Source organism: Seriola dumerili, unplaced genomic scaffold (genome assembly GCF_002260705.1).
Source record: "Seriola dumerili isolate Sdu_G_001 unplaced genomic scaffold, Sdu_1.0 BDQW01000002.1, whole genome shotgun sequence".
In the NCBI taxonomy this organism is placed as follows: domain Eukaryota; kingdom Metazoa; phylum Chordata; class Actinopteri; order Carangiformes; family Carangidae; genus Seriola; species Seriola dumerili.
Genome location: NW_019174257.1, coordinates 9,109,615 through 9,133,158, shown reverse-complemented (window position 1 = coordinate 9,133,158; position 23,544 = coordinate 9,109,615). Strand labels below are relative to the sequence as shown.

Genomic DNA, 23,544 nt, shown 5'->3' with positions numbered 1-23,544 from the left:
ATAGTCGCTTTGACTTGCTCATATACACTCTCTCTCTCTCTCTCTCTCTCTCTCTCTCTCTTCCATCCCTCCTCACTCTCTCTCTCTCTCTCTCTCTCTCTCTCTCTCGAAGCGATGTGCCCTCCAGTGTGTTCACAGATAATACCTTGGACCACTGATCAACAAGCCCTAAAGACAGGATTAATGTGTGTGTGTACACGTTTTGTGTGCATGCTCTCGAGTCCAATTACAAGTTAGTGTTGCTCATGTCTCCACTGTGGCCTTTGAAGATGGGTGAATTGCTAATATGTGTATTCCCAATTCAGCCCTACCACTGCAGTTGGCCTCCACTTCCTCTCTTCCTCTTTCCTACCCTCCCCTTTTTCTTTTCTGTCTCACTTGTACCTCTTCTTTCCCTTCTTCCCTCACTGCACATTTCTGTGCTGTGCTTAGTGGTCTCTCATTTCTCCATGTGCTTCCCCTCAAAACATACTCGGGTGACTCTCAGTATCTCTGTCCTTGGGCTGGTCTGGGTCTGGATTTTATTCAATGCTCCACTGAGAACAAAAGAGTCACTTAAAAGGAGAAGAGCCTCTTGGGGTAGTTTATGGTATCCCCAAGAGAGCCTGACAGAAGAACTGAAGAGGCAGGTCCAATTAAATAGATGCCATATTTATTGGGCAAGTTCCCATGTTCTAACCATTGCTATAAGCTGCTATAACAGGGTGCTGTTGTTAAAGGGAAACAACCGTTTTGTGTGGGATTCAACACATCAACAGTGCAAGCTTAACAGCAGGCGCCGAAACTCATGGTATGCTCTTTTCTTGTGATAGGCAAATCTGCTCAATGTTAATCCTCATCTTTTCCTATAATTGAGAGGAAAGCAGGTTTATTCATAAGTCTGGATAAAGCTGGCGAAGAGTTTAAAAGATAAGGCAGTTTTAATGTATGCAGCCAAATTTCTCTACAACAAATAAAAACACTGTATAATTACAATAGAATAAAATACTGCAGGATTTAAAAAACCACAGGGTCTGATAGTTATCTTTGTAACTTGCAGTTTGAGCTTCCACTGAGGTTTAGCCATTCCTGTGAACCACTCATCTGTGGTTAGGATTAACCCCAAGGTGGGTGGATTTAAAACTGGCCTAATGAGACAAAGACTGGTGCTCTGTGATCACTGGACAGGAGTTTGAATGCAATTCTTGTGAGCTTAGCTCCTATTTGGCTGAAGTAGCTGTAAAATGTGTATTTTACGGTGCTCCCTTCGGCATGTGAACAAAACACATTTAGGATATTATTAAAGAGCTGTTATTAGTGATCCAAAAATATTGCTACTGCATGTGCACTCCACATGCTATTGCTGCAGAATGATTTTATTCCTCAGCTTGATTAATTAAGCCAATGGTTCATGAAGTCGCTGTTGAGTGTCTGTGTATCAGCAAAATGTGGGCATTTCCTGCTGCTTTATGAGCATCTGCAGAATATACGTATATTTATGTTGTTTATTGTCTATCATTATCACTTTTGGTGGGATTCAATTTATAGTTGTGAATCACACTTCTTTTTTAGAAGAAGTTAAAGGAGGTTTTTGTAAGTTTTGCTATTGCTACATAGCCAGTGTTAGCATTTACACTTAGCAAGAGCTTGGCAAGAGCTTCTGCCATTGTTGCGTTTACAGGATGAACGGTAATAATCTGCCCTCTGAGCAGCGCTGCTTCTTCGGGGCAGCCTGGACGCTACAATCTGACCCGTCCAGAGATAGCTGGTTAGCATGCTAGCTTCAATACAAGAAAAGAAGTGATAGAAATAGAAAGGGAAACAAAAGGGTTGCTTTCCACTACTGGAGACAGGTGAGTTAAAGAATTAAGTTTGATGCTGAACTCGCAATGTTTCTTATCGACTGCTAAGTAAACAGCTGTTAATGCTAACGTCCTTTGTAGCAATAGTAAAACAAGCAAGTAGCTTCTTTAAACCTACCAGATCTTGGATTAAAAAAAAAAAAGGTTCCCATTTGTGTGCTGTACATCTGCTGAACAATTCCAATGTTTGTTGTTTTGTTGTCATCTTTTAGTGTTTGTGATATTTATTTTTTCTATACTAAGGAAGCTTGAGTACTTTTTCTGACACTGTGTAACAGTCAGTATGTGTCTGTGTACATTTCAGTGTTTGATTATGGGTCAGGGGAGGCCACAAGCCCACGGTGGCCCAGCCAGCCTCAGGCCTCTCAGGTTTCAGAGTCGAGCATTCCTCCCTGGCTGCTCCATAGCTGTGAAAACCGCAAAGCAGCTCCAACAACAAACACTCAAGGCACTGGGGGAAAGACAGCTAACCTGTGGCTAATCAACAACAGGAGTTTTCTCTCTCTTCAGAATTTGTTCCCCGTTTTTCAGAATTGCTGGCTTAATGGAGACAAAGTATTTCTCCATTCGAGTGCCTATTTTTCCCCCCTTCTTCCCTTTTTTGTTAGTGTGGTGTTTTGAGAACACATGATTCCTGCTAAGTAGTGGCAGCTCTGTTTGTGTGTGCTTGTTCGTGTTTATTTGACAGTTCCACATCTTGGACCTGCTGTTTTTCCACTAGAAGGGCGTGGAACAGTAGACTGTCTAGGCTTGGTTTTGCACTTTGCGAATAACTCAGTAGTAAAATATGCAGCTCTCTCTGTGTGTGTGTGTGTGTGTGTGTGTGTGTGTGTGTGTGTGTGTGTGTGTGTGTGTGTGTGTAATGATAACATTATGAAATTGTTTGTATAGCACTCTACTGTTACTCTACTGTCCCATAGTCTGTAAAAGCAAAGCAACATGCACAAAAACAGTCATAACAAGGACTGCTGACTCCACTGAGACAATCAGGATTAAAACTGAGCTCTTTGAGATGCAAAAATGCCAACTTATTTCTGGCTTTTAGGACTCATTTCTGCAGCATTCTATAGGCCATATTAGACATAATTGAATTCTTAGAAATAACATTTGATACTTCATCTATAAGAATGGAAGCTGAATGGTCTAGTTACCCAGAAGGGGGCGTTGTAAAGAGATATGAGTGACCCGTTGCATCTGTCACTGCCTGACTGTGTGTCTGTGTTTGCCTTTACGCTGTGAAGATATATTTCAATTCGAGCTGCAACGATTAGTCAATTAGTTGATCGAAGGAAAAGTCATCATCTATTTTGATAATCGATTAACCATTTAAGTCAACTCTCAAGCAAAATTGGCAATCATTTTCTGATTTTAGCTTCCCAGATTCGCTCCATGTCTAACTTTATAGTAATCTGAATATATTGGGACTGCTGCTCAGACATGAGGATGGACATTTTCTATTCTCTGGTGAATTACAGACCAAAAGATTAAGCAGTTACTCAGGAACGTATCTGGCAGGTTCATCAGTAAGGAAAGTAATCCTTTGTTGCAACTCTGCCTTCAATACAAAGCCAATAAACTACATTTCTATGCAAAAGTAGGTATCAAAAAGAGTCATCAGGAATAACTCAGGTTTCTGATGTTTAAGAATCCACGGCATCTTGAAAGACCTGCTCATTTTGCCCTTTGACAGCGCGAAACCGATGAAACTTTGCTTTGTTTTGTCAGCCTTTGTAGAGACCCGTTGAAGAGTGAGAAAGTGTACGTATATGAGCAGGCAGTAACAGTCTGAAGTGAATTGGCTCCCAGGTTAGTTGGATGTGGTGCATTCTGGGTAATTGGTGTCCTCTGGAATGTGTGTAACAAAAGGTGTGGACAGGCAGCAGGAAACGGTTGTAGCGTGGAACCAGGCAATTTAAGGCTTTGTGAGCGGTGGGGCGGCTTACAGTGAACCACCTGCCTACCTGCTGCCTCAACACAAACATTAGTTTTACTCTGTTTGTAGCTGCCACATAGTACTGCTGCCTGTGTTTTGGGAAGTGTGTGTGTGTGTTTTTTTTTTTTTTTTCCTCTTGTGCATGTAAGAAAGCGAATATTTAGCTGATGGGACCCCAGAGACCATCTGAATAAATGCCTGTGTGTTAGTGTGTGTGTGTCAGAGCAGGACCATATTCAGGCCCGCTCTTAAAATGTTTTTTCTGCTGCTCTCTGAGCGCTGAGGTCACACCAGGACTCATTTTCTCCATGCCTTAATGTACTGCTCTGCTTCATATTCACTTAACAATATAAATCAATGACTATTAAAATGCTTCAGTTTGGAAGGTGAATGGGGAAATTTAGCATCATGTTGTAATTCCTGCTCATGAAAACCATCATTTTGTGTTATGGCTGATCTCCATACTTAGACAGACGACGCATTTTCCTCCCCAACCTAGAAACTGATGGAAATGACAGGGCCATACTGTCTGGGTCTATGGGCTGGTTGTTTGGGAGATAAACAGATTTATCATTCTCTCAGGACCAGTAATAAAAATGGCTCTGCAGAAATGCATCAGTGCTAATGCTAATGTCGACCTTACTTCAGAGAGCCAGAGTCAAGACAGTAATTTAGATTCAGTGAAGTCAGTTTGTTTGATGTTAATTATCTGTTGTTACACAACAGTTTGTAAGGCACTGTGTTAATACAACACCGCCCACAACACTGTCAACCTCCAAGTACATCACAAAACAGATATTTATACTTTATATCCTGTTTGTTAGGTTATCATGTTGTAAATTATATGATTGATGACTTAATTAAACTTTTTCCGCTTTCGACTTGTCGTAGCAGGAGAAGCACAGGTTTAACTAATGACCTGTGACATGTGACTAATGCATCACATTTAGATGTGCCAATAAGGCCAGTGAGCCTAAATACACAATGCCAGAGCCCTGACAGAAGAACACCTGCATGGAATGTAGCCACTATTATTATTATTATTATTGTTAGCTACACTTGTGCATGATAGATAAAAATATCTGCCATTGTAAAAGTCCATTAATGTGGTTTTTAGTGGTCATTTTAATGTTTTACATGCTAGTTACACTCTGGCGATCCTAGACTATGGGTGTTCCTGTTCATTACCTGTGTCATAATAATGCAATAGTTTGTAAATCCCCCTTTTATAGGATGTCTTGCAGATAATATTTCAGCGTGTTAATAACAAAGCTCTCTGCTCAACAACGCCTGAAACCAAAATCGACCTGTATAAACCAATACTCGTCCTCAGCTGATGGTTTTCAGTTATTGGATGTACATGTTCAGCATTCTTCACTGTCTCTGCTTCGTTCCCTCTCTGTCTCTCTACAGAGGATTTTCAACTCGTTTGTGTACACCGAGAAGACATCAAACGGAGAGACAGAAGTGCAGCAGGTGAGTAACAAAGGCTTCACACTTCCCTCTGTCTGCGTGCGTGCGTGTGTGCGTGCGTATGGCGTGTGTGCCTGGTTGTGCATGCATGTGGCATGGCTGGTGTCTGTTTGTGCTGTTGTCTTGTGTAGGTTTCAATTCAGCCGCAATACACACACACACACACACACACACACACACACACACACATGCACACACTTGCCATCAGAGGAAAAATGGGGTTTATTAAAATTCTACGGCTGCTGTCTCATTGGCTTTGAAGTTCTGTTTTTCTACTCATCTGTGGTCTGTATCTCTTTCCCCCTTCGCTCATAATATGAGTGCAGAGCTGCATTTGGACAGAATAAGACGGATTCAAGGAGAGAATGGTATCTTTTTGGAAACAAACATAGCATTGCCAGAATCGGGAGATCTGTTTTAAATGACTCAGAATCATGAGTCAGAATTTATGTGTAGCATTTTGGTCCTAGATCGGAAAACTATGTAGGGAATTTCTGGCGTCTGGTGTCAAGTCAGTCATGATTGTGTGCAGACATAGCATGCTGTGTGTGTGTGTGTGTGTGTGTGTGTGTGTGTGTGTGTGTGCGTGTGTGTGTGTGTGTGTGTGTGTGTGTGTGTGTGTGTGTGTGTGTGTGCGCGCACTCATGTGTCAGGGATATTGGAAGAATGACAGTAAACAACAGACTGGTAAACAGCCACCAGCAAGAACAGACAGGTTGATGTTTGTTTGCATGTCTCCTGTGACTGTGTGCACCAGTGCGTCCATCTGTGTCAGTGTATGCATGTATGTGCGTGTGTGTGAGGCATACAGTATATAGTGTCTCTCACCTTGCAGCTATTCACTATTCCTGAGGCAGCTCAAATTGGCCTTGAAGCATTGCTGATTCGATAGAAATGTGGCCTTTTTCTTGACTTACCTGCACAAAAATAGTTTTCACAGAACTCCATGTGTTTCCAGGCTACAGAGTGAGACTCATCGTGATCATCATAACCTTTAGTGCAAGTCTCAATAATGGGCCTAGTCTAAAGATAATTCCTTTCACAGGAACCTCAGCTACAATATGTAGTCAAAGCTTTTGAATAGCACTCCAATGGATGTGGTGTATTTTAATAAGTCCCAATCCAATCCAAAGGCAGTGCTGACTTCATTTATTCTGGATCCATGCTGGAGGCATTTAACTATTTAATATCCATGGGCAGGCAACTCATAGAGTGCCCATACATTCAGCCCATAACCCTTCTGAGGCAGGTGCCAACTAATTCAGATGACAGCTCTGGCAGAGTTGACTTGCTTGTTCTCTCTGGGCAGAGGGGCTGTGTGTCCCTGAGCCAAGGCGAGGTTCAATTAGGAGTGTATCTGCAGAGGAAGAGAGGGCTGGGACCGAGCAGGGAGAGAAGCCAAGGAGCTACGGAGAGGAGCCACTGGCTTCTCGGACGAGTTTCTCCTCTGGAAATTCATTATTCAGTCAGACGCGCAGACATCTCACCCTCTCTAATGACTGGAGCCCTCCCTCTCTCAGTCCGTCTTTGAGTCTGTTCCTGACTGTTTTATGAATGTATTCTGCTTGCTTCACTCACTCTGACATGTGCCATCAGAGTGCAGATCGTTAATTAAAACTGCTGCCTGCATTCCTGTTTTCATGTTGGTTCATGGTTTGCATGCAGACAGCTCTCCATCGTTTAAAAGCACAGTGAGGTGTTTTCATAGTTGCTCTGTATGTGGAGAACCCTGGAGTAGAACTATGAAAAGACTTTTTAATAGATCAAGCTTTATTTCTCTAATATAATCCATTAAAATTTCATGATTGGACCCAAGCACTGATGTAGCAGATTGATTCTGGACATCCCTATCATTGTTATAATTTAAAATTGACTGTTCACATAAAGACATTGTTTATAAGACAATGTAAATTTCACCAAAAAAAAAAAAAAAACCCAAAACAATTAAAGGACAGTGGATACTTTCCAAATGATGTATGATCTTTTAGAAAAACTGAACTTATCTTTATTAGCATTCTTCACAAGAGCTTTAAGATTTAAACAAATTTTAGAGAACCAAAGCTGAAAACACACACATTTACACACACACATATATATATATATTATATTATATTATATATATATATATATATATATATTATATGGGAAAATGGTAGATGGAAGGTATTAAAATTAGAATTGCATCTCAGTATACTACCCTGTCAGCCGCAGCTCTGGTGGATGCGTCTTTCACAAGATGACATTTAAGAAATGGAAGGAAAAGGACAACCAGAAATGGTTCTATTCAACCCAAAAATTAGATTTTGATTATTTCACCATTTTTCACTGCTGATATGTTGCTGTTATTTTATTGGCTTACTGCATTGAGGATATCAATTAGAGATGAAAACTTTATTCATTATTCATATTTACAGGTTTATCTACAGGCTTAGCTTGATATCAGTCAAATACTTTATGGTGTATGTGTAGCTGCAATATGTGAAACATGTTTTTTTATTCCCTTCCACAATCTAGTATTGTCACATGATGACGCATTTCCATCATGCATTTACTGTGGTGCTTCCTCCATTGTAAACTGATACTGTTTTCCTTGACAGACCTGTAAGCAGGAGGTGTTTCCATTTGTGTGTAGAAAGACATTTTGTTACTTTATCAAATCATGCCAAATATTTACATCACCATCTGTACAGCGAACAAAGTCTGCAGTGTAAAGGCTTGATGAACCTTTTGACCATCATTGGAAGCAACCCGGGGGAAATGCTCTAATTCAATAACAAAATCAGTTCATCCAAGGAGAAGCAAGACATGAACAGTCCAATTTCTACCATGCCAGAGCTTCTTAAGCCTGCAGAACAGACCTGTGTCCGTTCCTCACTGGTTCATGCATTAACTTCAACCCCACGATCCAAAGTAAGACTCGCCATAAACACTGCTGCCAGTGATTGTGGTTGAAGACTGCCCGTCCTGGTGAACCTTTAAAACTCCAGGCACCCATTCCACCCACTCCTGCTCTGCGGCTGAACCAACCCCACTGGGTGTTGCAAACCCTCCAAACTGGTTGGATGGGTCAGAGAGTGGAGAGAGGAGCCCCGTGTGTTGGAGAATGTGGTTAATCTGCAGAGCACAGGTTGGCTTTGGCTGGACTGTGGCAGACCGTAACCCAAGCTTTAACTTGCATAGCTTAATGTTTCTGGTTTCTCTTAAGTCACTGTTAAAAGTTTGAGTCTTATTTTCTCCCTCCGTCTGACTCTCCCTCCCCCCAGCTATGGAAACACTGCTCAGCTGAACACTGGCCCTTTTTCCTCTTTTTAATACAAAGTCCACTGCAACTAATTGCCATGCTGCCGTGCATGGACAGTACTGTGTGTCGGGGTGTACAAAGTTTGTGTGTTTAAGTTGAAGTCTGTGTGTAAGAGTGCATATGTTAGTGTCTCGGCGTGTGTCTGTGTGTGTGTGTGTGTGTGTGTGTGTGTGTTCCTTGTGGTGGAGTAGCAGTAATTGTGGGGTGTGCCTCAGGCCTCTGTTAAACCCCTAATAGGAATAGCGGGCGGCTGATTAGGTGTACAAGCGGTCAGTGGGTCGCGGTACATTTCCCTGTTCCTGGCTTGAATCGCAGCCCTTTTACAGACACCGGTAATTATGGGATGTGAACAAAGGGGGTCCAGTTACTGTGGAAATAAGACTTTTTCTGCATTCAACAAGGCTGAGTACGTAACTTAAAATGGCTCTGGAAAGTATTCAGAAGACTGCCGTGAGAAATCACCTGCAGTTTTTGTAAAATTTTTCATCTGAGATAGAATTTACACATGTATTAAAACACTTGAATTCAGATCAGGTGCCTCCATTTTTCTTAAATCATTAAGTTCAAAGTAATAAACTTTTGATTTACCTACAAACATAGGTATATTTTTCAAAGGTCAAAAAGATTGTGGCTTATATCCTAAAAAGATATTAAATTAACCTTTGCTGAATAAAGGCTACTGTGGCTCAAACATACAAGATAATGTCGTGAAAAGAAAAGTGTAACGTATCAGTACAAAAAAAGAAAATATTACTCCTTTTAGAGTGGATCGGTGTCAAGGTATTCCATGCGCACTACAAATCAAAATGGCGACATCCATGCAAGAAGAAGAAGAGCTGCTTTGTCTGCTGTACAGTGCTGTTAAAGATGAACTGTAGAGATGAGGGTAGTGGCAGACCACCTCACACAGCCTCTCTTCAAACTCAGTGTCCATGTTTGTTTTCCAGCTCATGTGCTGTTCGTACCCTTTAACAGATCTAGGCACGTGGATGTCCGCACCACAGCCTCACATACACCCAAATTTAGGCAGGAAGATGGATTCACAAAAGTATACACGCTATAACTATATACACAAGTAATTTAAAGCTAAAATCAAATAAAAATGTCTGTTGTTTTAAAAGAAGACAGTTGGTGTCACTCTGAATTCAGCAGGTGGTATGTTCAGTGCTATAGGTGCATAAACACTGACAACTCCAGATTTTTAGTGCACTCTGAGTTTGGAGAAAACAGCTGTCCTGTGGCCTGAGAAATCTGTTGGGTTGAGAAACTGTGAGCATGTCAGACATGTAATGTGGAACCAGGCAAACCGGTGCAGGACCAGACCAGGCGCAAACCCTTAAAGTCAGTCCTAGCTAGTGACATTGAAGGAGCATTTGAAAAGGGACATCTTAATGGCCTGTATTAGAAAGAGGAATGATTACGACAAACAAAGCCTGTTTCAATGTTCGTATGTTAAAATGAATACTGTTTTAAGACAGACTTAAAAAGTTGTGAATCTATCCTTTCAGTATTTCAGATATGTTGGATGAAAAGGTAATCCAAAAGTAACTTCAAGTGATTAGTTCTTTAACAGATCTTTAGTAAACCAGGGGATCATGTGACAGCTTTTAAATTAAGAAGATAATCTGTAACAGATTACATACATGTGATGTCTCAGATTGAGTGGGTGTAAATTCCTCACAATCCCTCATAACATCCTTTTAAGGCATTTTGGCAAATAAAAAAGCAAGAACAGGGATCTGTTGTGAAGCGCTGCTGGTGCGCTGGTTATTAATGTTCCCCAGGGGGCTGCTACAGCGCTGGTTATTAGTTTCCCCAGAGAAGCTGGAGCCCCATTTTGAAAGAGCACTGTGAGATGTGTGCTCAACCAGAACCTAGTCCTTCAGAGGAAGAAAGACAAAGCATAATGTATGCATGTTCAGGGGCTTGCATTAAGGGTCCCAGTAAACACAGCTGAATTAGCTGCTCTGCCTTTGTTTAGAAACTCCATTTCCCCCTCCCTGCTTCCTGGTTTCTAAGCCTTATAAAGGTAAACTGCACTCTAAAACAGAGTTTCTCACTCACTGGAGACTTCTAGGAACCTTGTTTCTCTTTAAATGAAATGAATGATGATAAAAAATTACTTGCGAACAGGATGAAAAGTTGACAGTATATTGTGCAAGATAATCACCAAATAAAATGTACATGAATGCACCACACAAGAGAGAAAATAGTGGAATCCAGCACATATTATTATAAGAGCTGTGTGATGCCTCTTTTTTTTCCCATAAATGTTTACAATGCTTCAGCTCCCAAACTTCCACTTCTGGCTGGCACTCTGTTGTGTTTTTTGGGTGGATTTTGTTATCAAATGATGAAGGGTTTGCTGTGTGGAAGCGGAGAGCAGTTAATGTCCTCCAGCCTCAGACATCCATCATTCTGCTCTGTTTTTAACAGTGATGGATTTCACACTTAGTGCAGCCTGAGGTCTGGGCATCTTTGATGTTGTTTAGCATCACTTTTGAATATCAACTTGCAAATGTATGCAAGGACTGTGAGGATTTTAGGTTCCACGGATGTTCATTCACAACTAACTGTGTGTTCTTTCACATGGACACCTGTCTATATAACGTTGTGTAGCCACTCCTTTAAACCAGAATTGCTAGATTTATGTTTCTCTGACCATATTGTGCTAAATTGGAAAAACAGCCATGGGTAAAAATAATGATGTGGGCTGAGGTTTGTAGAGTTAAATCCTGGCAATTCTGTCAATACCAGATGAGAAGTGTTTGAACTCAGGCTTATTAAAGTATCAGTAGTGTCTGTCTGACCGTGTGTGTGTGTGTGTGTGTGTGTGTGTGTGTGTGTGTGTGTATTTTAGACAGACTGTGGGCGAAATAATGTTCCATACAGCCTTGAAAGTAAAAGTTTTCTTGGTCCGTCTTGCAGATGTAAAACTGTTTTATAAGGTCAAACTAGGTGTCACCACTAATCATGGTCTAATTAACATGTCTGTGTCTATGCCTTGTGCAGTTGGCCAAGAAGATTCGGGAGAAGTTTAACCGCTACCTGGATGTGGTGAACAGGAACAAACAGGTGGTGGAGGCCTCATACACTGCCCACCTCACCTCTCCACTCACTGCCATACAGGACTGTTGCTCCATACCAGCATCTATGATGGAGTAAGTAACACACACACACACACACACACACACACACACACACACACAGACATGCTCTTGTCTTTCTCTTTCATACACTCTTTCACTTCAAATCTCTGCAGGAGCTTCATTCTCTGTGTGCAAACCCACCTCCCACTGTTAGCACCTGCACTCAGCTCTCTATACATTGCTTTATTCTCCAGCTACACATGCAAAACCCCCGTTTCTCCCTTGTTTAAACATGTTTTGATAATCCTTGGATTAGTTATAGCTGTGTTTAAATCACATAATTTACAGACCTGAGCAGTGCTGCTGTGGCCTGATACTTGGCACTGTGTTTAAACTTATTTCAGAACCTATTTGATAGTTTGTGGTTGTGCCTGTTGATGCTTTGCTGCAGTGTAAGTCAACAATAATGAGTTTTATGGAACTTGGAGGCCCTGGAAGGTGGGGAGATGTTGGGTTTTCATAGGTAATGACGTTTTTTGAAAGCCTGGAGATTTGAAGGCTGTGTCGGTATCAACTCGTATTCACTAGTTTTTTAAAAATCATCATGAAATTGCAGAACTTCCAAACATTTTGCAACACAAATGTTGATGTTAATGATGACAAAATGACACAAAATTCAATTTCAGCACATTATCTTCATTGTTTTCTTACAAACGTAATTTTGGGATCAAATCTAGGCATTGTGCTCGGCGAAGAGGGTGCCGACATGACGAGAGCGTTAGTCTATTTTTATGAAATTGGGTGTGAGACTTAATATGTCAGATTTAAATCCTGTGCTGAGAGAATTGCCCCAGTCTGCAGTATAAACTCAGCCTTTCAGCCAATCACTAACTCCAGCAGGCAAAAACACAGTTCAAAGCCAAGTGCAGAGAGAGAGAGAGAAAGAGAGAGCGAGAGAGAGAGAGAGCTGCTTTCAGTTCTAATCTACAGAGCCGCAGCTGTCTCTACCCCTCATCCCCTCTCTCCATTTCTGTCTATCTCCCTCCCCTTTATCAGCCGATGTAACCAGTCATTGCTCTCTGAAGTTTTTGCACTGCAGACTTCACAGGCTGCAAGGTCACCTGTGCAGAGGGGGGAGGCTGTCTGGCTGAGGGCCACTGGCCACCTGTAGCCGAATCATGCACACGACATACTGTAGATGCTGTATATTCAACACTTAACAAACATGCTGTATTTATGTGCCAACATGTGCAGTCTAAAACCAAGTCTAAAAGCATGGATGCACAGCTTTTGGAGACAGTTTGAGGCAGAAGTTGCAGAGAAAATGATTATATAAGGTCTCGGTAGGAGGGATGGAATGATGCAGAGGGAGTCACATGGGGGGAGGGGGGGTTGTGGTGGTGCTGGTGGTGGTGGTGCTGGTGGTGGGGTTGGACATACCAAACTGAAGCTGCGTTTGATAGATCCCCGAACTTCAAAGGATCTTCCTCAAGGGGGGAAAAGGCAGAGCTCTCTTGCTTTCATTTTTTTGGGTTTATGTAGGATCGTGAGATACTTTCAGGAGCTGTATGTAGAATAATTTAGCTCTGCCTTCATGTGCACTCTGCACCAGGGAAGCTAACTAAGGCATTTTATCTTAAGTTTGTTGAATGTTGCAATATTGCCTTTAATGCCTTAGCATTAAAATAAAGTTCTGATAACTTGCCTACAGTATATCTAAAACTCTAACACTAAGTATTTGTTGAATGTAAACAAAATTGCTGTTTTTCATCTTGTAAGGAATAAATGGTCAAACTTAAAGTAACAGTTAATCATTGTGGGAAATACGATTATTTGCTTTCTTGCAGAGAGTTAGATGAAAAGATGGATACCACTGATATGTCTTAATGGTAAATAATGTCACTGGAGTCAGCAGCTGTTTAGCTTAGCTTACCATAAAGACTGAAAACAGGGGGAAACAGCTAAGCTAGCTCTGCCCCAAAGGTAACAAATCCACAACTGTAAGAGTGGTATCAATTGTGAATGAGCATATTTCACAAAATGTCTAGTTCAGAGCTGGAGCCAGGAGGCAGTTAGCTTAGCATAAAGACTGGACACAGGGAGCCCCAGCTAGCCTGGCTCTTTCCAGCTGACTAACAGGAGAGGGTCACGAAAGTAACTGCAACCCTACTAAGGTTTAAAGGTGCAGGTAGGTGTATTTTATGACTTTGAAAGAATCTTAGAAATCTAATCTTTATGCTAAGCTATTTGCCTCTTTGCTCTTGCTTCTTGCTTGGCTCATGAGAGTGGTATCAAATCTGTCATCTAACTCTTGGCAAGAAAACAAATGAACGTGTCAAAGTGAAATGTCATACTGTTAGCCGACCTACTTACCAAGGAATATTTAAAAAAAACACACACACACACACACACACACACAATAAATGAATAAATAAATATATGTATGTATATATATATATATATACACACACACCATGTTGGCAAGAAACACTGCATTGCAAGCAGTTTGAATCAGGACGGGACTTTATCCCTCTGTAGTCCACTTCAGAGTGTCCTTCTTTAGTCTCGGACATCAGCTGCTTCTGGGGGTCCCAGTCAGGTCAGTCAGTTTAGAGGCGGATCAGGTGATTCACAGGGTGTCCATGTCTGTTAGCCATCAGGCTAGCAGGCTATCATTTCACAGGGAGGCCACAGAGGGCAGTGCTAAGCGTGCGCTGGTATGCTTTAATCACTGCTCGGTCTCAACAACAGACTGTACCTGAAAATAGCAAAAGTATGTAACTGATGGAGTTGGTGTATGTATGTTTATATTTTTAACACACAATCTCAAGGCGCTCATTTCAACAGTTCCACTGATATGCAGTTGTAAAAGTGAGAAGTGTGCTTGGGAGCAGGCCAGATGGCATTTGATGGTCTCGTTTCACCAGTAGTTCGTGAAGAGATAAGCTGTGAATGGACTGTGCAAGAAAAACGCAGTTCATATGATCCTGAGGAGTTCTTTTAAGAGGGAAAAAAAAACAGCAATCTCGCCAAAATAAAAGAAGAGAAAATGTAGTGGGAGACAAGACATGGAAAACTTTGTCATAAACCACAGCATTGAGTTGAAGTAAAAAATTTGAGGTGATGATGGTGCTAGGTTAAAAGTAAAGGCACCAGAGTCATCACAGTTCACCTTGAGGGAAACAAATTTCATGACAATCCATCCAGTTGTGGAGATATTTCACTTCCTGCGTATCATAAAGTCTGTGCCATCACTACCTCCACTGCTCTGTTTACAACATCTTCAAGAAATACTGCACTTTTTGCAACCTTGCTCCAATCGGTGACAAATACTGATCCATCCTCATGACTCAGGATTTTACTTTCCAATACTGCAGACATAATATCTGTAACTTCTGTTTGGGAAGAGTTTTCTTTCAATGGGAAGATCAAAAAAAATAGTTGGAATCACCTTTGTTCAATCCTGACAACTGTTTTGTTTTTAACCTTATGACAAAAATATGTTTTTATTCTTTTATATTTGGTGTTAAAATGATTTTTAAGCTTTGAGACAACAACACGTGACTGAGACTGTAACAATGACTTCAACTCATATCATGGTGTATCTGACAATTTGTGACTGAAAACCTGTCTTCTTTACACCAAATTGAGTGGATGATGTTTTTTTGTATCAAGTAGCTTTTTGTTTTTTTATAACATGCAGCGGTTTTGGGAAAGTTCATACAATTTTTTTATCCATCAAATGCAAGTTGCTCAACTAAATGTATTACAGTTTACACATGAGAGCTGCAGCCTTGTTTGTGCTCTGTTCCCACATGACAAAATCAATATTTCTATCATGGGTCTTGGTTGCTGAACACCACATGCCTAACTTTATCTCACCTCCATTGATCACAGCATTCCTATACAGTATGCAGTAATACCATATACGAGGGATGATATTGCAGTACCTTCGCTCATAAATTAAACATAGAGATTAAAGACACCATAGTGCTCATTCTTAGCTCCTGTTTCTAAAGAAGAATTCTCACTATCTGAGCTGCTGGCAGATTTACAGTCTAGATCAAGAGTATATGCGGCAGCAGTGAGCAGCTACTCAGACTTAGTGCTTCAGATCAAACTGATCTTCTGGTAAAAATATCGTCATCGTCAGCATGATGATGATAGCTCTGTTTTCATATTAGAGGAGGACATGGCAACACACCAGGCAGGTTGGGAGGTGGTTTTGTTTAAGTGATCATAACAGGTGTAAATGCTTTGCCACCATCAGAACTTTTTTTTCTCTCTCTGTCCACATGCCACCGTTAATGTCACCCTGTTCCTCTTTCGCTCTCCTCTTCTTTGTTCCCCTCTCTTTGCCTCCCTTAAACTTGTCCCTTCCTTCCATGCTTCTATTTGTTTATTCCTCATTCCAGTCTCTGATATACTCCCTTCCTCTCCCTTGGCTTTTCAATCCCTTCTTTTTTTTATCATGACTTCCACCTTGGTTGATGTTCAAGGACAGATTAAGCAGTGAGGGCTCCGGGTCTCCTCTGTCTGACCTGTTTACACTCCCTTTTTTAACCCAGTCATCATTTAACATCCCAGCCAAAAGAATAAACTCTCGATAATGGTAAATAGCTTTGTGTTTTTTTTTATTGTCCAACACATGTTAAAAGTCAGATCCACATTCTAAATACATTATAAGTATGGTGCTTATTTAAGAGCTTTTTATTCCTTGTTTCCCTTCTTTTGAGAGGACTTCTCGCTTTAAGCCCCAGATGCCCTCTGAAGAGCTGCTGGACACCAGACAGGCCTCCAAAATCCACTCTACATATTGATATCACAATGAAATCTGTTTGGATAGAGCCAGGTTTATGAAAGGCTTCCTTTAAGCACTCTCCATTCTCTAGCTAGCATGTTGCCGGCTTCACTGCTGCTATTCACTGAGGGATTGCAAACACATTAGAAATGGTATTACTCTTGACACTGGAGCTTGCACAACAGCAAGCCTCTTCAAGGTAATTGTTCTCAATGGGCTTTTTGAATGGCGTATGATTGCCTCCTTTGTGGATATACATGGTTCCTGCAGCAGGGTGCAGCTTAATGTAATAGATTTTATATAAACAGTGAATGGCTGGTGTTGAACATGGCAGGTGCTGCCTTATTTAGAGGTGCCTGCCCATTTCACTCTGTACTATAAGACACAGGACTTCATGTCTTTTCTCTAGTGTAACTGAAGATTTATATTTCCAAAATTGGAAAAAGTTTTTCTCCTCTAGCAAAAGACCCCCTGTGGTTTTTCAGAATGAATGAATTGTACATATTTGTTTCTTTCTGAGTTAAAAGCATATCTAAAAAAAATGTCAATTTTAAGTCAATATTCAAAGGAACATGAATAAATTTGAGTTTGAATGTTTCTTAAGGACAGTCACAGGTCTGGGCTGTTAAATTGTCTTCAGGATCATTTTTAATTACTGCCTGGAGAACACCCCCCTTCTTGGAAATATGGTAATACAGCAAGCATTCCTACAATACATTATTAATATGCACATTCAATGAAGGAATTATTTAAAGCATTGCGCATGGCATTTGTAACATTCATGGATAAGAGTTTGTGTTAATACAATTATTTTTTTATTTTGTAAATCAAATCCAGTTTGTATTTGTGTTAGCTCTTGTGTGTGATAGGTCCAGTCTTTTTTGCGAAGCAGATTTTTCTGCCCTCATTAAGATGCCTGATCAGAATGGGAGCCCTCCCCTCGCTCTCTCTCTCTCTCTCTCTCACTCTTTCTCTCCCTCGTTCTCATATGTTTTTTTGATGTGGAATTCAAAGTGCCTGCAAATGTATTTTTTATCTGGCACACATTTTGCTGAGCGTCCTGCCCAACCCTTCTATGCAAAGTGGGTTGAAGGAGAATAGTAATGACTTTGGCCTTATGGGGCTCTAAACGAGTGAAGTTCAAACGCAGCCTGTACATCACAGCACCTGTCAATCAAACCGAGCGAATGCCAGGTCTGCAAGCAGACGGAGCCAAAAGAGGGGATGTAGTGTGTGTGTCCGTGTGTGTGGTTTTGTCTTAATATATTCGTGGGGTCTGAAAACCAGGAGTCTGCTATACTTGCGGGTTCTGACGGCTTTGCCCCACAAGTTAAAATAGCCAGTTGAGGGTTAAGACTTAGGGTTAGGGTTGTGATGGTTAAGGTTAACGTAATGGGGGGTAGGGAATGCATTACGTCAGTGACGCCTCCCCACAAAGATAAGTGTACAGTGATGTGCGTGTGTGGTTATGTTTGCTCACGTGTGTCTGTGTGTTGCTAAGCCAGAGAGGTGGTGGTAGTGGAGGGGTTGGGTGGGGGCGGGGGGTGGTGGGACTAGTTGGAGAGATGGAAGGATCAAAGCACCCAGGGTTGGTGCAGTGCAGAACAGGCTGCTCCTCTGCATACCTCCCCTTTTGTCAGCTCTTAACTCCAGAGATGAAGGCTCTGGAAACCGTGCCTTACCATCACCACCGACACACACGAGAGGCATTTCAAAATAACACTGCTTATTCTGTCGCTTAACACTGAAACTGATCACTGAAAAAGGATAAGTCATGTGTGCAGATGTTTGTAGAAACTCAATGTGTTAAAGATGTGCTGATTGCAGCGCAGATCTCATTGCTCGACACCTCTTTAACACTTTTGGGCGTGTACATGCTGAAGGACAACACTGTATTTTTCACGCTACGCCACAGGTCCTTGCAGGGACCAATTACAGTTCAGGCAAGCAGCTCTGCTGGGACTAGCATGACATTTTAACCGTTACATTTGTTCGTTATGAGCTCATTCTGATTGCAGATAAAGGCAATATTTCTGATCCTCTTTTTGTCAAAGCTTTGCAAGTGTATAACAGACATCAGAGACATATCCTCAGCGCTAACTGTCAGGAATCATTATTATCTAATACATGAGAGAAAGAGCATGTTAGAAGATATTGCTGTTTAGGGCCCAATTTAAACAGATAATCGCACCAAAGAGACAGGACAGCAGTGTCTTTAGGTAATTGTGTGATTGTCCCAGATTATTACTCACAATCCCTGATAGGCTAAGCATCCAATGTAATATTCTTCTAACAAATGCAGTATAATAGAATATAATACAGAATGCGATATAGGACAGTTTGCAGGACAGTTTAGGACATTTTGCCTCAGGGGGCTTTACAATTCAAGGGTCTCAGCCCTTAGACCCTCGAATCAGATGAAGAACATGACAACATTACAGATACACATATATGAGGAACAGGACTTGAGATAACGTGATGTGATGCCAAACCGATAATATGCCACACATGAAGAAAGAACAACTCTAATTTGTATGAATTTAATTTCTCTATTACTGTGTACAGTGATGCAAACATTAATAACTGAGTAGAATGACTCATATCCTGTCCTGAATTAGCCTTTTATTGCAGTGAAAATTTTTGCAGAGCAGTGCATTATAACTACATCCAAATCCTGCCAACATCAAAAGTGGGCCGTCCTTATTTTTCTTGCAAGTGTGTTGATGCCCCCTTTTTAATTTATTTTTTATGCTCTTATGCGTCACATATCAATTGGAAGCCACACTCCTCCCTACTTTTTTCTCTCTGTGTCCATCTATCTCTCTGGCTTCTTTCAGACCCTTAACAGATAGTGATTAGAGAGTATGTCTATATCAAATGCTGTGACCCACATATGAATATCTGCTTTCTGGAGCATCTCCATATAACCGGCTGCTTTTAGCCTGGTTGAAGAGTAGTGTGGAAGGCTTGAATCTGTGGCTTATTAAATGTTAAGAAATAAATGAAAATTGCTCACAAGCTGAAGCAGAAAAAGCAGTTAGATTCTGGATCAGCCCTGTATTGTATTAGTTGTGCTGCTGACTTGGATGACGTAAATGTTTGAAGCAGTTATTTTCAATTTTTCTCTGATCATAAAATCCAGCCTCCTTCTGCTTTCATCTCCACAAATGCCATAGAACATAGCTCTGAATTTGTACAGTGCCTCACATTACAGTTTTTTCTCTTTTTTTTTTTTTTTTTTTTTTTTTTTGAGCCAAAAAAGATTTGCTTAAGCAGAGACCTTTCACATGCTGAGCCCCCTCTCATCTCTCACGGTAAAACCCCAACATCGTCTCAGCCTCATCATTGTCTTTTCATTAGCGTTGTGCTGAGGCAGGGAACAACCAGAGGGAATATTAATATAACGATCAAGATTTGCCAGCTTTGCTAATAATCACCATAACCTTTGGGAAAACAGTGACTCACCAGCAAACAATCATTTGACTACAAATCGTCTGCTGTCAGTGTAACGTTCTGTTGAGAATGGCACTTGGGGAATGAGTGGGGAAAATTTGACAGAGACGTGACAATACAAGTTGAGGCTGCGTGACAGATGATTTCAATCACTGAATTAAGCAGCCAGCCATTCCTACAATCACATTCAGATGTATTCAGGGAACTGGGTATGAGCTTTGTTGGGAGAAAAGCAGAATTTAGGCAGTTTTCCATGGAAAATATTATTCACAAGCCATAACTTTGACTTTAATATGAGGTCTGGGCAACAGATGATATAGGCAGTGATACAGTTAAGCTCAAATGAAATGAGCAGGGTCTGTTCGTTTCAACAGATGTTTGGTCTAATTGGATTAACGTCATGGTTTCATATAGATTTCTTTACTATTTGTGTAAATCTCAGTCAAATGGTTTTTGTTTTGTTTTGTTTTTTTAGTTGAACATAAACATTACCATTAAGATATAAAGCCATAAAGTAAACCCTAAAGTCAGAGGTATTTGTAAACCTGTGAGTTTGGTTTTATTGGACATAAAGCAGAGGAGTAGTAAATGTGTTAGTGCTGAGAGAAAAGCCAAAAAAAAAAAGAAAAAGCTGCTCCACCAACAAATGAGTTGGACACGCTCTATAAATTTCTCAAATCTCGCCTGTTTGTGTGTGTTTAGGTTTGATGGAAACTTCAATACCAACGTCTCCAAGACCATCTGCTGTGATAGACTTTCCCCCACTGTTAACAGCCGAGCTTTCAACCCTGGACGAGACCTCAACTCAGGTTTGTCTCACACACACCCGTGCACACACACACACACACACACACACACACACACACACATCAAATGTAGCACAAATAATTTTCTATTATCTGAATTGACCTACTTTAACAAATGAAACATGGATACACCATTCAAACTTTAGAATCCTTCTTTTCCTCTTTTCTTTTTTACAATGGTCTCTGCACCAAATGCGTCATAATTTAACAGCAATTGCCTTAGCAACCAGGTTTGATGAAGTAGTATTATCTCTTCTATCTATCTCCCTCTTATCTTCTTAAATGTTAAAAAGGAAAGGACAAAGATCTAAGATGGAAATAATGAGCTGTGCTGTGCTCCCACACTCTCACTGTCTCTTCCATTCCATTTCCTTTCTCTCCCCGTTCCTCCTCCTTTTTTTCACCCTTTGATTTAAGATATTTTTTTATAGCCTGAGATCAAATTCACTCTCGTTTGACTTTGAACTCATGTCTGGCGTTGCAATCAAGTAATGTATGTTTTTAACATCCTGTTGTGAAGGGCTTTGTTAGTTCTGTTTCTCAGTCTTCACTTTACTTCAAGTAGAAACTGCATCAGTCGTCACAATCACTGTACATATATGTAACCTCAACACACTCCTAACAAATCACTTGAATAAGAGCAATGGAAAACAGTTTGATGGTGTTCTCACTGCTCCCGCAATCCATTTTATTGAGACTCCAGGTTGAACAAGCACATAGCAGAATATAACCATGTAAAAAACCCACATGTGTCTGCACCACATATGTCGGTCTGCATTTGATTAAGAAGAAAATGTACTGAACTGACTAAAGACCAGGCAAAGGCCAACTTTCCCCTGCTGCTTTTTTTGTTCTTTTGCCATCGCTTGGTTAGCAGTGTGCTCCTCCTGCTTCCAGGAAAGAAATGTCAAGCTGTACTGAATGCACACGCTCATGATGCGCAGAGTGTTTTAGCCCAGCATGCATTGTGCAATCACCTCCGGTTTTCTCCAGGAATTTGCATTTGTATCGCTGAATGAATTGAAACTAATTCTACCAAATCCTTGTATGATTTCTGAAGTTATGTTTTCAACCCCCCTTTTCTTTAAAAAATGGTCGGATTGAAAGAATGTTGCCAAGCACTGCATAAAAATAGTCAAGTTTCATTACCATGTTTACCACTCAGAGTCAGATAAAAATCTAGCTTCACACTCCACTAACACATTTCTTTTTTAAGTACATAAGGGAGAACTTTGCTCCAACCAGAGTTCTCCAATTTAAGTCACCAAACTTATTCATGTTTATTCTAATATCTTATTCTGACCATTTGGTTTGCAGAATTTTTGGACAGTGCTGTACGACATAGTAGGAAGCCCTATGGTTACCTTTTAGACTGTACTCAAACATGTCCAAATTCCAGGCTAGATCTTTGAGGGACTACCTAAAGGTGTCAGTATGCTTCAAAATAAATGCTTGTTGGATTGTTCAGCAGAATTTTGAATGTCAGATTTTTTTTTTGGGGGGGGGGGGCTGCATCAGAATATTTGTAACTTCTGAAATCCGACAGTCACACCTACTTTACGCAGCGGTTGGCTAAGTGCAATGTCATGAATGCACCTGAAAAGAGACTGGCCCAGGGTGTCCACCGTCATCCTCGTCTGTATGAATCTTTAAGTCTCGCTCCTGTCTCTCACCACCCTCTAGTAAGGGCCTGCAGAACAGATAGAGATGCCAGGGTTGCATGATTGGACAAATATATCGGCCCTGGATGTTTGTTTTTTTTTGGGGGGGGGGGTCATTTTGGGGCAATTTCTCTAATTTAATTTTTGCTAATTTAATGCTGTGCCTCCTTGCAAATTCAACTTGGTAAATGATTAACCTCTAAAGTGCGGTTCAAAGTGTGCGCTAATAGGAACAAGCAGTTGGGAGTTGGGCACGTTCCTGTTGCACTGATTGCTGTCTTTCACAAAACAGGGCAGTGATGAAGGGACAATTAAGCCGCCTTTGACAGAGGATACAGTGAAGGTGCAGGCGCAGCACTCACCTGTGCAAATATATATCGGCAATCGCCGGTTGTTGGACCGACGGTGGTTGGTTGGGAAAGTTTTCGACATACCTCCCGACCCTAGTAGATGCTTTTGCTTTTAGACGACTTTGTACTAACTACTTCATGCTGGATCCCTGTGCTCATTCATTCTGTACTGGATATTGTGATCACCCCACCACCACCACCACCTTCTCCTTTTTACGGGAAACCTCCATCGGCATTTGTTCTTCCTCTGTCATACCATCGCTTGCCCCCACCACCACCACCACCACCACCACCACCACCATCTCCAACTCCTATTTCTTCCAGATATCCCAGCCTGCTCGTCTCTTTGCTAACCATTCATAATGACTGCCATTCATAACATGTCACCATCGGCAGGGTTTTATTTTCCTTACAAGCCAGTCACGGCGAGTTCAAGTTACCCCTCCGCCTCCCCTCTCCTCCCCCTGCCCCTCACACTCAGCCCTCCTTGACCCCCACGCTCCCAGCGTATTCATTCTCTCCCATTTGTCTCGGCCCAGTCTAAACAAGCAGCCACGGAGGGGAGGGAGGGAGCGAGTGAGAGAGTGAGGGATAATTGAGAGGGAGAGAATGATGAATGAAGGGGAAGAAAGGAAGGGTGAGAGCTGATTGAAATGGAGTAATTGTATCAAGACAGCATTTTATTCTTTCCATCTTCTCTCCTCTCATCTTCCATTTTGCTTTTTATTTTTGGGAGGAAGGGGAAGATAGGAGAGAGATGGTGGATGTGGGAGTCATCAGTAGTGATACCAGCAGGTGGGAGTGAAAAGACAGGTAGATGAGAGATGAGTGGGGTG

General features: G+C 41.2%; 1 protein-coding gene across 1 annotated transcript in view; it reads left to right on the top strand.

Annotated features, from left to right (window-relative positions):
* Positions 1 to 23,544, top strand: part of cachd1 (cache domain containing 1) — an 81,580-nt gene that overhangs the window by 26,404 nt on the left and 31,632 nt on the right. The window contains exons 2-4 of the mRNA XM_022738330.1: positions 5,188 to 5,250; positions 11,561 to 11,709; positions 20,594 to 20,700. Of these exons, the coding sequence (XP_022594051.1) occupies positions 5,188 to 5,250; positions 11,561 to 11,709; positions 20,594 to 20,700 (319 nt within the window). The remainder of the gene's footprint in view (positions 1 to 5,187; positions 5,251 to 11,560; positions 11,710 to 20,593; positions 20,701 to 23,544) is intronic.